Genomic DNA, 15,437 nt, shown 5'->3' with positions numbered 1-15,437 from the left:
ATTTTGAAAAACTAATATTTTATTATAATCAAAATACATGTATCAAAAGATGTATTATAATAAAAACTAGTACTGGTAATTTAGTTGTTGTAATTTGTTAGTATCTTTTAATTTGATTTTATCATTTTATGTAATCAAACGAGTTAAGTTGTAGAGTATATCGCGGTATAATTTTAAGTGAATCCAATTAATTTCAACGGCACGATAATTAAACGAAGCCATTTAAGTGGTACAATTATTTAAACAAAATAAATAATAATCTCAATAAATTAAATTAATCAAACTCATTTAAAAAAGCCCAAACCCATTTTAAAAAGCCCAATTAATTGGAACCTAATAATTAAACTCGCCGTATCTTCTTCTTCCTCGTTCTGTGAAAACTGTTTTCTTTTGTTCTTCTTCGCCGATGCAATCCATCAATTTTCAAGTGATTTTATTAATTATTCTTCTCTTTTTTCTCATATTACAACAAAAATTACATATTTCAATATTAAATATTAAGTTTCTCTCTACAAATCTACAATAGAAATGACATCTGAACAGGGGCAGCCGTGGGTAATGGATCCGACGGCGGCCAACACCGTCTCCGTCCCTGATCTCGATATTCTGACTTTTATATCAATGTGTTGGTTTATGAGTGTCAATTCGTATAAAAATAAATTTAAAAAGGTACAAACTTTTCTCATTTTTCTATTTTTCCACGAACAAAAAAATTGGCGTATAATATCATCAATTTTATATTTGGTCGCCGTTTTCCCATAACGGGTTTTCTGGCCATGAAACAAGCTAATGTGTCTTTTTAAGATGACGTGGCTGTCAAGGGTATGTTGAGTGGATGACGTGGATTGACAAATTTTAAGCTGGCGTGTCTTATCATCCTCCACCACTCACTGCCACCACCATGCCTCCACCACTCCTCTTCCTCACCGCCAGCCGCTGCCGCCGAGGACTCCGATCAGCGACCACCATCACCGGAATCAGTTGAACGAGCTGACCTACTCTCTCTCTGTATAAACCCAAAACCCCCAAATCTCCACCACCGCCGGAAGCAATGGGAAGTTGTACAATTGGCCCTTCCCTATCTCCCTCACATGATCCACATGGCCTTCTGCTTCACCCTTCCTTCCTCCCGCAGCAAAGTGTAGTGACTCAATTCAGCCCACGCTTGAATCCGACCGCTCCAATTTCCGGCGCCGTCGTAGGCGCGTAGAAGTTATTGAGAAACCACTCCGTGTTGGAGAAGCTTCCATCCGTTTTCAGGCTCTGAAACTAGATTGCTGCATTGGAGCTCGGCATTCAATCGAGGTCGCCAGATTGCTGCGTTGATCGTGAAACTCTAAATTCTCCCCTTGCTTGAGAGGAAAAGCAAACCCTAATCGAGAGGGATCGAGGTTAAAGCATGGCTGCTGTCAAATCGCAGGCAATAAATCGGTGAAATTAGAAGTGAATTGGTGGTGAAAAACGCTGGTATTTGATGATTTGAGGAGCTGGAAATCCATGGCGGGGGAGAATTTGAGGGCGTCGTCGTTGGGGAGGGATTGATCTTCTCACCGCCGCCTCCTCCTCCTTCGCGCCGTTGTCGGAGAGGGAGCTTCTAGAGGAGAGAGCAACTCGCTGTCAGTGAGGTCTACCGACGACGTCGTTTTGTCTATGGAAAACGACGTCGTTTCATGAATTTCCGGCGCTCTCCACGTCAGATTTCAGGCTTGCCACGTCCACACAATTTCAACCGGAAAACTCCAGGGGTCAAATGGGAATTACTCACAACTCAACAAAGTTCATGACATTATACGCAAATTTTTTTGTTCGTTGGAAAAACCGAAAAATGAGAAAAATTTATTCTTTTAAGTCAGTTTGCCTTAAAAAGAACTGATATGTTTTATGCCCCTATCCATTTATTCATTCGACCCAACTTTCTTTTGTTCTGTTCCAAGAATTCGAAGAAGGTTTTGTACCAATCGGATATGTAAAGATACCATAAAATTGCTATTATTAAGACATATACTCATGTTTTGATATGCAAAATAATAATGTGGTTCTCATTTAATAATAACTCATTAAGATTTTTGTCATACTCCTATTGTGTATAGTTGAGATTTTGGTTGGTTAACAAAAATAATTCATATACTTGCAAAATATTTTGGTCATCCAGCAAGGTGATCCAAGACTTGTATGTTGTTTTTTTCTGTTATCCTATTAGATTTTTGTCTGAGTTGTCATTAATTAAGTCCCAACAAACCAGCGGAGAAAAAGTCTGATATTAGGTGGGTAAAAAATACTAGTACTAAAATTTTGCTGCATCCAAATTATATAATAATAAAATATATCAATATTACATTAAAGAGTTTTAAGACATTTTATTCAATTAAATTAATTACTTAGTACATTTTCGTTAGCAACAAATAAATGAATTTATGTAAAATAGGTGGGACAGAATTTAACTAATTTGTCCAAAGGGGCCAAAACGACAATTCTATTCTTCTAGTCAGAGTGAAACCGTTTTTCAGCCAAAAAAAAGAGACCTGAATCAACGAGATGTTACACTTGATCATAGTAATAAACAAGTGTGTTACCAGATCCCTTGTTACTGACCTCCGACCATAGTCATGCAGCGGCATTTCTGCAGTGTCCATCACGGTGAGCTCTGGTCACTTCTCGGGCCGCCGAAAGTTGGCCTCATGTAAGCATCGTCAAATCTCCGCCAGAACGAATGTATAGTATAAACAGGCCTCTCCATCAGCCTCGTCAGACCATCCTTTGCTCGGCTGAGGTTCGTCGAAGCTGATTCCTCGAACGAAAGCAGAGGAAGCCTCATGTCCTCTTTGGTAATCGTCGGATCACGGTCTAGAGTGTTGGTGCCTCCCTGAGGGAGTAAGTAGTGTATCAGTGGCTTTGTTAAGAAGCCGAAGACCTGCAATTAGATTCTCATCATCAGAGCTCTATTCATTCGGTAAAAGGAAATGATCATATTTTGTAAACGACTCACCAATGTGCTAAAGACGACTACTATCGCTGTCGTTGTCACCATGGTGGCATTTACTGGATCTACTGGCACGCCGTAATGAGTGAACTACAACGTGCCCAAGAAGAGAGGTTTTCATTTACTTCTCTTTTCAGAAACAACAATGACATCAGTAACTGAGCATGCCTTACCTGCTTGAATGCCAAAGCAATGGAGACTGCTCCTCTCATCAGCCCGGCCCACCAAATGACGACCTAGTTGAGCAGAGGAAATATATATAAATCGAATAGGAGGAGTTTATGCAAGAAAGGAGTACGCAGTATAGTCGATCCGTAGATTTTGCCTATACTGATTTGATTCTTTACTTATTGGGTTAACCCTATGGTTACATTTCTACATATTTACACTGGTGTTTTTACGGACCAATAAACTAATGAACCGCAGCCTGTGTTCAACATCATAAGTGATCACAGGCCAACACTTGCCTAGCAACATACGATAATAATTGTTGTACAAACGTAAAAGTGTGCTAACCTGGTGCTTGAATGATATTGGAGTTGATTGGGTTGAAGTTCGGTCCATACAATTTGATATTGCCGATAGAGGAAAAACAAAAGCAGCACGGCCTAGTAATATCAGGAACATGACGCTACAGTATATACCAATTGCATTCCAGAGACTGTAAGGAATATTTGTACAACATTTTAGTCCATAGGTAACAATTTTTTGAGAGATGCAAAGTATGAAAATCATCACATACTTTCTTGAAAACCATCACACAATCAACAACCACCGTTATAAATGGGTCTCACTCACCCCCTTAAAAGGCCTTATAAGGGGGAGGGTTATCCGCTCACCACCTTAAAATGCAACCATAGGGTCAGGAAACTTGTTTTGTAAACGCTATTTAAGACTATAAATCAGGCAAGCACAAGAAACATGTGTGTTCTAACCATTAAAAAGTAGTATTGAAAAGGGAAAAGTTAATGGTTTTGAAAGAAGAGTTGCTACCTTAATTTGCTCATTTTCCATTTCTCGATATCCAGAGCATCCATTCCCACGTATAAGAATATAAATGTTTCTGCAATAAAGGACATCATCGCAAACACATGCCTGCAAATAAAAACAGTTAAAATGTCTAAGATACTGATTCATAATGAGGATTTTGCTACAATTTTCATCATAAATATCTTTGCCTTATATGGCTATTTATGAATTTAGTATCATCATCATGGGTGTATAACTTAACCACAACAAACAAGTGCTACAGTAGAATGATCTCTTCTGTAAATCAAAGTGTGACTTGGATTAGAATAGCACCCTATATTTGCAAGAATCTAGCCTAAATAATTGACATACTTGGTCGTGACTCTTGAACTGTCAGTCACATTATGCCATGCATAATGAGACATGAAAATCCCAGAAAAGAACACTGTCAGAATCCCACTGAGGTCGAAAAGCTGTCAAAACAAGAACATCCCAGTTAGTTTGAAGAGACATTTTTATATGAATATACTTCAGGAAAGCATGTTGCACGACAATATATCATATTCAATTCGCATGTAAACATTGAGGTAGCTATGGTACATTGATTCCATTAGATCCATTACCTCGGCCAACATGTAGGAAAGGTACGCCATAAGGACCATAAGAGCGATCTCTCGAATACTTGAATGTCTGCAGACAGAATATAAACCAAAGTCCTCCTCATATGATAGAACAGTTATCGAAGTTGTTAAAACTAACACATGGATAAATAGAAGTTTACCGTCCAAAGTATAAGCCCTTAAGCATGTATGCAGTCACAAGGCCAGACTGGACACAGAAAGAGAAAATTGGGTTTTAAATTCATCCTTCAAGAACCAGATATATAGTAGTATAACACAATTTTCAAGCTCAAACTCACAGCAATCCCTAAAGCAGTGCTTGTGGAGAATAGGTACAGGAAATCTACAAAAACTCCAGCTGCTTTCCAGCCATCTATTCTGTTGACATCAAGCTTTTGAATTGCATTAAACAGAACGACTGAAGTAGCATCATTTACTACCCCTTCACCAAAGACTAGGCTGTAGAGCAATGGAGTGTCGTTTTGATTCAGAACCTACATCAAGATTCATGTTATATCTTGAGTTCTATAGCTATAGTTATTACTCAAGGAAATCATACCTACACCAGCTTTTCCTCACCTGCAGAGTGCATACGGTGTCTGTGGACGAAAAAATTGTTCCAATGGCTTTTGAGGAAAGAAGGTTAGTTCAATTAGTACACACCATGTCGAATTCGACAAAATCAAATAGGAGTAAAGAATGAAATTCATGAACGAACCAAGAAAGTCACGAGGAGTGAGACCAACAAAACCAAACTTGGGGAAAATCAACCAGCTGCCTACAGAAACGATGATATGGAAGAATCAAGCTATGCAGAGATAACAAAAATAGATGAATACAATCTGAAATTACCAGCTGTGACTATGGATGACGAAATGAAAACTCCAACAACCCCAAAAAGCATTATGGGGAAGAAGTTATGGAAGAACTGTTTCTTCTTGGCCTGGAATCTACACCACAAAAAAACCATAAATTCATACTACAACACATACTCCACCAACGCAAAATTCTCACCCTGCATTGAAAATGATGGGCGGAAGGAGATAGATGAAGAAAATCTCTTCATCAAATCTGAGTATGTGTGAACTCTTCCCTTTGCTAATCAGCAGAATGATCGTCCCCGTCGTTAATCCCTAATATCACAGAAAGCATGAAATTGATCAGACAGATCTGCAATTGAATAATATATGATTGAGAAAATGTGAGTGTTTATACGATTATGAGAGCGGTGATTGATTCATTGACCCAGCGGTTCTCCTCGAGCAAGTGGCCGAGGATCAAGCAGAAGCAGAGGACGGCGACGAAGACGGTGAGCGGAACCACCTGCTGGTGCGAATCGGCGAAGTTGGCGGCGGTATTCCATAAGGTATCCAGTTCCATAACGGTTGATTGATCAATTTAGGGGTAGGGAGAATTAGGTGAGGATGATGATGGTGATGAAGAAGAAGAGAGAAGGGGAGGGAGGGAGTGATGTGTAGAGGTAGTATGAGCCAGGTGGCGCGAATTCGAGGGGCGCATAGTGGTACGTGTCCAAGACAGTTTCACTGCTCCCCTCAGAGTCACACCGCCATAGGCCACACACCCTCTGCACCAAACTGATTACTGGACCCAACCTATTTTGATTTTTTCCGATTTCCCTTTTTTACTGTAAATTGGATAAGCACTAGTATGAGTAGTAGTATTTTGTTAGCTGCATGCACACTAAGACAAGGGGCAGTTTGTCTAGTTCGGAAAAGAATAAGAAAGGAAGAGAAAAAAGCAAAAATTTGAAAAGCCTACATCAATCCCATGTTTTAAAAGAAGTGCGAATTGAAATCTCAAAAATCAAAATCTCTAGTCAAATTTATATACTAGGTAAATGTTTGGTTAATAAGATTAAATCTCACGATTAAATATGTATCATGTTTAGTTCATAAGATTGAACCATACAACCTAATCTTAGATGGATAGTCTCATGATAATTAGTCATAGCCTCCCCTCTAACTAAAATAATCTCAAAATTAATTCTAGATGGATAGTCTTATGATAATAGTCATGGCAACCGAACAACACCTAGGAGTATATTATAGTAATCCTGTATAACTTTTGACATGCGTATATCCATTTATGCGGAGGTGGAGTTGAACAGTGCGAGGCTACAAGTAGCAATTCATAACTCTAATAACCAAATTTAGTACTCCAATTTTCAGTATTTATGGCAAAAGCTGTTACTGAAAACAGTCTGAACTGGCAAAAACTTAATTTATGAAATGATGTAGGATACCAACCAATTAACTAATTTCATCTTATTTATTAAAAAAAATAATTAAATTTAATCTTATCAATATTACCTGACTGACTCCAATTTACTTGTACTGGAGTATATTTTTTATTTTTTATTCAACGAATTGCATTTTATTTATTGGGCTGAATTAGGAGAAAGCCTATCACTATATTTTAATCATTCCTCTACTAAAAAAAATCGATGCCCAGGCTATCAAATTGCATCACGAATCGTTGCAAAAGATTTGATTATTAAATTTCAATCTCATCAAAGCCACGACGGATCTAGCACTCCCCTTTACCGGAAGATTTCGCCGGTAACCGTAATCAAGGTTTTCCCGACACCGATGTTGATTTTTACTTCTCTATTTGATGTCGAGGTTTCTTATCAATGCATCGATCCCGTTAAAATTTGAATTCCAGATCATCTCATTCTCGTATTTTCTTTTTTTAGAAAAGCTAAGATATCAAATTGGTAAATTCCAGATTGGATTGATGATGGATCTGTTTATTGATATTAGTTAATTATATTCTCTCGGCAGGTAAAAGCGTTGATTATAACTGTATTTGGGAAAAGCATCGGAGATGGGGTTTTTGGTGACTACTCTGATCTTCGTAGTGGTTGGGATAATTGCATCATTGTTAACCAGAATCTGCTGCAACAAAGGGCCATCCACTAACCTGTATGTTGACATTTTAAGATTTTCTGATTTTCTCCATTAGGTTGCTTGAACTGTATTTTTTTGGCATCTGGTTTATGAAGTCATATTATTGCCATGATTTCTGCTGTAAGTTTTTATTTGTACTTTCTATTGAGCTATCTGGAATTTTTGGTTGCTCTAGAACAATGTGCTTAGCCTGCCTGTTGACCATAATTTTTTGTTATATGTTATTCATCTCCATGCTTTATTTTAAGTGATTATAATAGGGATCAACTCCACTCTATTAGTAGCATTTTGGTAGCTAGATGTATCATCTGTTGACCTAGCTCAATAGTGTATTGTGTCTAGGAACTCACTTTAATTTGTGGAAAGAGTTTATTTCCTTGTTCAAAATGTTGCTAGTCTAACTCTAATTTGTATTGTGAAATGCAGGTTACTTCTGACATTGATTATTACAGCGACAGTTTGCTGTTGGATGATGTAAGTTTGTTCTCCTTGTTTACAAACAAGTACTGATGCACGTTGTTGAGCTTGGTAATAAGCATTAATGAGTATATTTCTTTTTTGCTTCTTACTATGCTTCCAATGGTGTCGTTGAGGTAAAGCTCTATTGTAATTAGTTTAGCTCCTTTAACTGGATTATGTGTATATGTGCATAACGGGCTGGTGGCAGTGATCTTCTTTTCAGCAAAACTGTAGTTCCTGTCTCGAAATCCTTGAGAAAACAAATCTTCTTCTTAGCACAATCCTTGACTTTCTCTTATTGTTATCATTTTATAAAACATTTTAGGTACTATTGCCTTTTCGATAAGCATTGAAATGTGGGAAGGATAAAAAAGTATGACATTCGGTTATCATTAGTCCACACATTGAGGGGAATAACCAACTACATAAAATTTGGTTATACATTAATTGACAGCAATGTTGTTCACTATTTAGGTGTAGACTTATACATAAGTTTGATGGGCTTTTAGTTGGGGTTTGGGACCTTTTAGGTCAGATCATAACAGCCCATTTGCATACCATCTCTCTTTCTCATGTAAGCATGTGTTGGGGAAGGAATGTTACCTGAAACTGTGAAAGCACATTTTTGCATTTCTCTCTCAACTTGTATAAGTATAAAGTAATGGTGGGGGTGGGCAGTGGGCTTGGGCTAGAACTGAGGATGATTAAGGATTTCAGGAGTGCTAGAATCAGGATAATTGATTTTGAGAAAAATGACCTGATGGATGTCACATTATGTGTGGAAAATTAGATTCAAACAATGTTGGACACTAAGGGGCTTTTTGGCAGGGAGGATAGATAATGCAAAACATGATAAGAACACACATTTTAGGTAAGATAACTACAAAATCCAAATATGAGAGTTTAGAATGTACTTGTAGGCCAAAACACTGCTAGACATTTTTAACTGGGTACTTGCATTTCTCAAACCTCATGTATCCTCCTCTTATCTACATCAAAATAAAATAGTGAATAGTCTCGCCTCTTGGTTCTGCTCATATAATAAATGGTAGAAAGAGATGTCTTCTTGATTTAGTGGGCTACTCTTTTTTCATTTTTGTCATAGTTGTAAGATTGTATGTTGTGCATGCGCAGGTGGGCGATAGTATACTTGGCACAGATGAACCCTCTGATTGTTCCCATTTTGAATGAAGCGGAATGAGATCTCCAAGTGCCCATGAACCCTGCATCGTTGAGTGTTACAGGGGAAGCCAGAAGCAGTGAATTACATTGGAACCCTCTTATGTAATATTTATATTACATTTTTGTTAATGAAAACATCTTCGAAATATTTATGGGATTGTACGCCATTTTGCCATTTGTAATCCTTTCCATGGATCTTATTCATTTGTTGAACGTTGCTATCTTGGTTTATGTACCTTGAAAGAAAATAAATATGGTTTGTGTTATTGTGTATCTATTTACTGCTTGAAAACTTCCATGATTTCTTCTACACTGCACCAACATCATGATCATGTGTTGTGTTTTATCTTCGAATTGTTGAATCAAATCAAATGCAACTTAATTGAAACTAATGAATCTATATGTTTTTGTCTTCTGGCAATTAACTATATATAATAGTACATGATGAATCGGATAAATGTAGATTTTGCGATTTATCACTACAAACCTTCAACGGGGCGACCAAATTTATCCTCTGGAAAAATTGAGTACTTATATTTTATGAAGAGCGGGTGCGTACAACTATACTGGAGCAGTATATATAGTAGTGGAAAATCATAGTTAACGAAATTACTTGAATTTCAGAACATAACATAATCTGTGCAGAGTTCTACAAAACATGGATAGCATATAATCTAACAATCTTTCCTAATTATACGAATGAATCTACATTAGTATTTTGGAAATGTGATCTTCGTTCCTGAAGAACAGAACACTAACCAGGGAGAACATATCTGTAAAAAGACGACGCAAACACTAATTCTCTTGTGTAGGCTTTCGGGGTGGAGGAAAGATCACAAGAATAAGGACGCTTCGGGTAACGGAACAAATGTTAACATGCTTTCACCAAAATATTCATACAGTGAGGGCAGCAATTGTGCGGCATCTGTATCCTCTTTCCACGCCTGCTCAAGAGCAGATGAAGTCTTGAATCCTTGACCACCAACTATCTCTCTTCTGCTGCTTGATCCAGCCACATTGTTTTTCCCTGAAGCCCTTGATGAGTCTGCAGCTCCAGTATTTGTTGAATATCCACCACTAGCTCCTGCTATGTCCGCCGGCAGAGAGTTTGCACCCATAGAGCTGTCTGTTGCCAGTTTCTTCAACGGTGGTTGGTGCATCATGTTATCCATGGTGGTTTTACGTTTATCTGAACACAATTTGGAGCAGATAAATGCATTAGACTCTCACCATTGATGGAAGGAAGTGCAATTTCAAAATTGCAATGAATCCCACTAATTAATCAGCCTCCTAGGATAGTGCTAGCAAGACGGCAAACGATTTATTCATTTTCATGCTGGTCACATTTTGAGTTCAGAGTACTACTTTAAACAGAAGAACAAGTAGTTGAAAATGAAGCATATTTAGTACATTATTTCAAATTGAAGTACAGACCCAAGAGCCACCGCAACCCCAAATATTAGTTATACGAGAGTACTAAGAAATAAAATGATGAACAGTTTCATTGAAGCAGTAAGTAAAGCCGTAAAGCTTAAGAGAAACATACTTGAAGAAGTAGTCACGACTTTGCTATTGCTCCTACAGACGGTACGTGCAGGTGGAGATGGCAGAGAAGGTAGCATTTTCAGCCGATCATAGACGCACAAACCAGCTGCGCGCTAATAAGACAGTATCTCATCAGTTAGATTCAGCTGGGGCCAAATGTGCAATGACAATCTCGGTAATAGAAAGGACAGAGCTACCAGTAAATACAACCTTTGGGGGTACATACAGCTATTCCATTCCACAATCATAGCAACAAATGAAATGCAGTTCAGATGTTGAACGTCAATAATTATAAATTCATAGGTCCTCCACTTGTTGTACCGAGTGGAAGAATAGTAAGTGGCCTTTGCTAAAATGATAACACATCTTGATCTACTTCAGGGCTTAGAGCACTCTACTAGTATTTCAGTATTAACAAGACGAGTGTTATACTAATTTGAATCCTCCCAAATCTTATCAAGATAATAGAACCTTCTATGATTAGAACACATCATAGAACATCACTACTCCTAACTAACATAGTAGGCAACAACTCCCATGTGCCCCCAAAGAAGACAATTTATAATGCAAAAGTCCCCTAAGGAGAAACAGTAGGCTCGTTAATAGTTTGCACACATCATGCAGTTTTAACAATTGCCAACTGTCATGCTTAACAAGCCACTCACCATCAAATTATCTCCAGACAATGAAACTGGAAGTAAAAGTACCAATTTATTACATTTGAAATATTTCCAGTTAATGAAATTCGTGAAAGAGCATGTAAAAAAATAGTAAGAGGATTATTAGACATCTTTCAAAAAAGGTCCTCAATATACTTCTACAGATGGCAGCAGAAAAACAAAGTCAAAGTATCATCAAAGAAAATAGGAATTTGAAAAAAAAATCTCATATATATCTGGAAGAACCTTCTCATATAGCAACAGATGCACAATGCAAAAGATATTTTTAATAACCATTCTTTGTCAGAGAAAAATGGGTCAATATATCTTACCAATAGAGCCCCATATACAAGCCAGGCTTCATGCCTCTTGATCTCATTCTTTTGCTTCTCTAGTTGCATTTCTGGCTCCAGAAGACGCAAATAAGGATCAAGATTGGGAAGAATAAGTAATCGAACCTGGTTAGCATATTTAACAGATGTCATCTTAGGATAGATAAGGGCCATAGTATTATACAACACAACATATAGTTCTGGCAGTGTGCACAGTCTCGTATTTTCACATTGTGCATTTTTTGCAAATAAAATAGTATAAATTATCATGGATATTACAAAGAATACATACATAGTCACAAACATCGAGAGGGGAAAAAAGGGGGAAATACCACATTAGCTCCGAGGGCTGCTATCCCCCGAACAGCACCATAATGTTGAGGGAGAGTTTTTGATGGATCGATGAAAGCAGTCAACATTGTCTTGGTCACACGTGGCTGGAGATTGTAATAAACCTGGCCAAATCTGCAGAGTAGTACCATAAAGAAGTTAGCCAAAAAATATATTGAGATGATAGATTAGCAGGTTGAAGCAAATTGCAAAGACACATGATGCACCCAACTTTTACAGAGAAACAGAAGAGAGCCACATCATACATTATCTAATGGAAGGTACACATGACGATCTCTCACCTCTTGCATATTGAAGCAACTAGACTAGCGGTGAAATTTCTCAGTTCCCAGTGATTGTCAGAGAACTTATTTCCTAATCTTTTAGCAACCAGGCATGTCAGCACCGAGGGCATCAGTTGGTGCAGCTAATTAGAAGTTTGAAGTATCAGAATTCAACATACATGGAGATTAATTCAAAAAAAAGAAAAAAGTAAATTGCTTGAGAAGCAAAAGGTCATGCACCATAAGATACACAAATTGCAGCTTCAAGTGTTTAAATGAGACCTAAGGAGCAAAGAAACTACTACGCGCCAACATATAACTAAATAAAGAACCCAAAGGCCAATTTTATACTCCCTCAATCCCACTTTAGCGGTCTCAGTTTACCATTTTTGGATGTCCCACTTTAGGAGTCCCGGTTGGAATATTCCATAAATGGTAATAGGCCCTACATTCCACTAACCTTTTTCCACTCACATTTTATTAGAAAACTAATATATAAAAGTGGGACCCACATCCCACTATCTTTTTTCACCAACTTTCATTTCCATTTCTTAAAACTCGTGCCGAACTCAAATGAGACTTCTAAAGTGCGATGGAGGGAGTACTAAGATTAAAGTCACCTAGTACTCGGAGAACACTATGACACACACTATAATCTATATAAATCAGAAAGCAAGAAAATCTGAACTGGGCAAAAGAAATGAAAAGGGAGTATATGCAAGAATAACTTACATATGGTTCGATATGTATATGAGGGTTCCGAAGAAGGCTCCGGACAAGACGCATCAAAGCAAAAAGTAGAGAAAAGTTATTCAAATTCCGAGAAACCTGCCATTGTTACTGTTCAGCATTTATAATATGGTACCATTGTTAGCCTAGATGGAGATTACATGAGTTTTACCTCATCAGCAACAAAAAGTGTAAAATAAGGAACCAAGGGGTGAATCCCTGAGTCAGTTGCCAAGCTCACTAATGCAGCTTTAAATAAAGGGGACTCAGATCTGGTCACAGTCAACTCGGTAATTTTTTCAAAGTAAAGCTGCAGCACAAGGCAAGAAAACATGAGATGTATTATCTTCTCGACAGGCATATAAAAAAGTAAATAAAACCATCAGTAGCACCTGAAGTTCCTGTGAAACCACATGCTTTATAGGTAATTTAATGTCAACAGATGCTCCATCCTCTTTGACTTCAGTCTTTCTGTTATCCGCAGGAAGTGAAAGCACTTCCAAAAAAACAACTCATCATTTTACAAAAAATGAACTTTAAGAAATATATATGTGTTGCCATATAAGTATTTGGTCAGTCAAGAACAGGAAGGTGGAAAAGGATAGAGGATTATCATAGAAGGAACATGCTGATCGACAGTATTTAACACATGTGCATATACAAATGTAAGATACCGCACTAAGATATATGCATACTTTGAAGAGCTTCGGGAGGGGGATTTTCAGGAATTGCAGGTTGAACCCCCTCAATAGCTAACCAATGAGCAACTACGGTGGTGTCCAATGGGGCCTTAGGCAGAGGAGCTTCAATCACCTAAGTTAGGTAAAAACATACAAATGAGACTAATAATGTTACAACAATTGTCAAAGATTTTGCCCAGCATGTATTCGTGATCACATACTTCCTTGAATTCCACATCCTTTTCTTCTATATAGAACAAATCCTTGTGCCCTGCGGCTCGCTTGAATCGCAGTGGGTCTCCAGAAGCAAATCCATATATTGGCTACAAAATTGTCAAAACCCACAACCAACAATCACAAACAATTACCAATAGTTTCACCAACAAGAACCATCATACTTCGGAAACCAAACCGATAATTACACTATTCCATCTAATACTATCATGAGTTTATAAATGAAAATTCTATTTGAATAAAAGCACCTCGACATTTCTTAAACCAAGGGCACTATCAACATCATCCGTAGTTAAAGTAGTTCTCTTCGAATGCCTCATGCATTTGATAGATTCCTGCAACAAATTCACAGTTTAAAACCTTACAGGCACCAACTGGATACATCAAAACGGTGCAAAAAAAAGCAAAATCAACAATTGAGAAAATAGCAAACCGGAAATTATATTAACCTGCATTATTTCTCGAATACGGTACTCGACATCGGCAGCCAGAGCAGGCAACACATCGGGAGATAAATTGCTGATGCCAATGCTCTGGGCTATGACCTCAATTGTTTCCTTCGGTACGATGCTCATCGTCGCGGAAACTTCAGCGCTTTCTGAGATTTCGAATTCTATCAGCACTATGATTAAAAGGTGGAAATACAGCTGATTAACCTAAAATTGAAAATGAACATGAATTTCTTACTTATTCGATGGTTGAAAAAAGAGGCAGTGAGCGCGGCGGCAGCTGTGCCGGCTGCTGGCGTACCGGCAAGAATGGAGAGAAATTCAGACTTGAAATCGCTTGTGTTTACGAAGAGGGAACTGAAAAATCAATGGAGCGGAGCGGAGCGGGTTTGCAATTTTATCGATTCAACTACTGTAGTATTTTTAATTTTAAAATACAAGTATATTCCAAAATTCTAACAATTTATTTTTTTTCAAGTCCAAGCGTCGGGCCTAAGTCAATAATTTAATACTAACTGGGCTCGGTTAGATTTGAAAACAAATTCAATTTAAATTTATTCATATCTGGATAGTGAAAATTTAAAGTTAACAACCAATTTTACAAATCTAAAAAAATAAAAATTATAGGACAGTTTGAATTATTAGAAAAAAAGCATATACGTCATTCATTTAAGATATAATTGCCTCTAAAATTATGAAATTTGGCAAAATCAATAAACATGAACAGATTTAATTAAAAACAATGATATGGAAAACTTTATCCACATCATCATGGTATTGGACTTCTTTCTCGTAGGTTGGAGACCAAAGAAAAGACGTAAATATACCAAAACATATAAAATATGCTATTAAAAACATACTACATTTGATTGTCGCCGAATATTAATCAAATAAAGGCCTTAAAAACATGTAAAGTACGGATTAATATTCAATATATCAAGTATTTTGATATACTCCTATTAAACAAATAAGGATATGGATATCCGAACCTGATTTTTATACCCGAACGTATGGGTGGAAATATGGAATCGGCTATTGGATTAACTCGTACCCGA

General features: G+C 37.4%; 2 protein-coding genes across 4 annotated transcripts; both read right to left on the bottom strand.

The window, feature by feature from the left end:
- Positions 1 to 2,392: 2,392 nt before the first annotated feature.
- On the bottom strand, positions 2,393 to 6,257 carry LOC121755539 (sodium/hydrogen exchanger 4-like). The gene is made up of 14 exons (XM_042150845.1): positions 5,785 to 6,257; positions 5,584 to 5,702; positions 5,422 to 5,519; positions 5,288 to 5,347; positions 5,149 to 5,195; positions 4,869 to 5,063; positions 4,731 to 4,777; positions 4,573 to 4,639; positions 4,322 to 4,422; positions 3,974 to 4,075; positions 3,497 to 3,641; positions 3,154 to 3,216; positions 2,987 to 3,070; positions 2,393 to 2,911 (listed from the first exon to the last, which is right to left on the bottom strand). Exons 1-14 carry the CDS (start codon positions 5,947 to 5,949, stop codon positions 2,633 to 2,635), a joined length of 1,572 nt encoding a protein of 523 aa, XP_042006779.1. The 5' UTR covers positions 5,950 to 6,257; the 3' UTR covers positions 2,393 to 2,632.
- A 3,483-nt stretch (positions 6,258 to 9,740) lies between these two features.
- LOC121753773 (transcription initiation factor TFIID subunit 6-like) lies at positions 9,741 to 14,782 on the bottom strand. Of its 3 annotated transcripts, none has more exons than XM_042149023.1 (13): positions 14,621 to 14,782; positions 14,383 to 14,546; positions 14,182 to 14,268; positions 13,921 to 14,022; positions 13,715 to 13,832; positions 13,412 to 13,515; positions 13,192 to 13,329; positions 13,023 to 13,118; positions 12,309 to 12,433; positions 12,009 to 12,141; positions 11,677 to 11,802; positions 10,687 to 10,798; positions 9,741 to 10,329 (listed from the first exon to the last, which is right to left on the bottom strand). In XM_042149023.1, the coding sequence occupies exons 2-13, from the start codon at positions 14,506 to 14,508 to the stop codon at positions 9,974 to 9,976; spliced, it is 1,623 nt and encodes a 540-aa protein (XP_042004957.1). In that variant the 5' UTR covers positions 14,509 to 14,546; positions 14,621 to 14,782; the 3' UTR covers positions 9,741 to 9,973. The 3 variants fall into 3 exon arrangements, with proteins under 3 accessions (XP_042004957.1, XP_042004958.1, XP_042004956.1); XM_042149024.1 differs by having other exon boundaries at positions 12,012 to 12,141; positions 14,383 to 14,531; XM_042149022.1 differs by having other exon boundaries at positions 14,383 to 14,531; positions 14,621 to 14,781.
- Between the last annotated feature and the right edge of the window lie 655 nt (positions 14,783 to 15,437).

Source organism: Salvia splendens, chromosome 11, assembly GCF_004379255.2.
Source record: "Salvia splendens isolate huo1 chromosome 11, SspV2, whole genome shotgun sequence".
NCBI classification, from domain to species: domain Eukaryota; kingdom Viridiplantae; phylum Streptophyta; class Magnoliopsida; order Lamiales; family Lamiaceae; genus Salvia; species Salvia splendens.
Note: the sequence above shows the minus strand (reverse complement) of the source record. Positions and strands in the feature narration are given on the sequence as shown.

Excerpts from the sequence above, each read along its gene's own strand:
- LOC121755539 (XM_042150845.1), bottom strand. The coding sequence starts at position 5,949 with ATGGAACTGGATACCTTATGGAATACCGCCGCCAACTTCGCCGATTCG. Across the intron at positions 5,703-5,784 it reads CAATCACCGCTCTCATAATC|GGATTAACGACGGGGACGAT; the intron begins GTATAAACACTC and ends CTGTGATATTAG. Across the intron at positions 4,076-4,321 it reads AGTTCAAGAGTCACGACCAA|GCATGTGTTTGCGATGATGT; the intron begins GTATGTCAATTA and ends TTTTATTTGCAG.
- LOC121753773 (XM_042149023.1), bottom strand. The coding sequence starts at position 14,508 with ATGAGCATCGTACCGAAGGAAACAATTGAGGTCATAGCCCAGAGCATT. Across the intron at positions 12,434-13,022 it reads ATATACATATCGAACCATAT|CTGCACCAACTGATGCCCTC; the intron begins GTAAGTTATTCT and ends ACTTCTAATTAG. Across the intron at positions 12,142-12,308 it reads GTTGCTTCAATATGCAAGAG|ATTTGGCCAGGTTTATTACA; the intron begins GTGAGAGATCGT and ends ACTACTCTGCAG.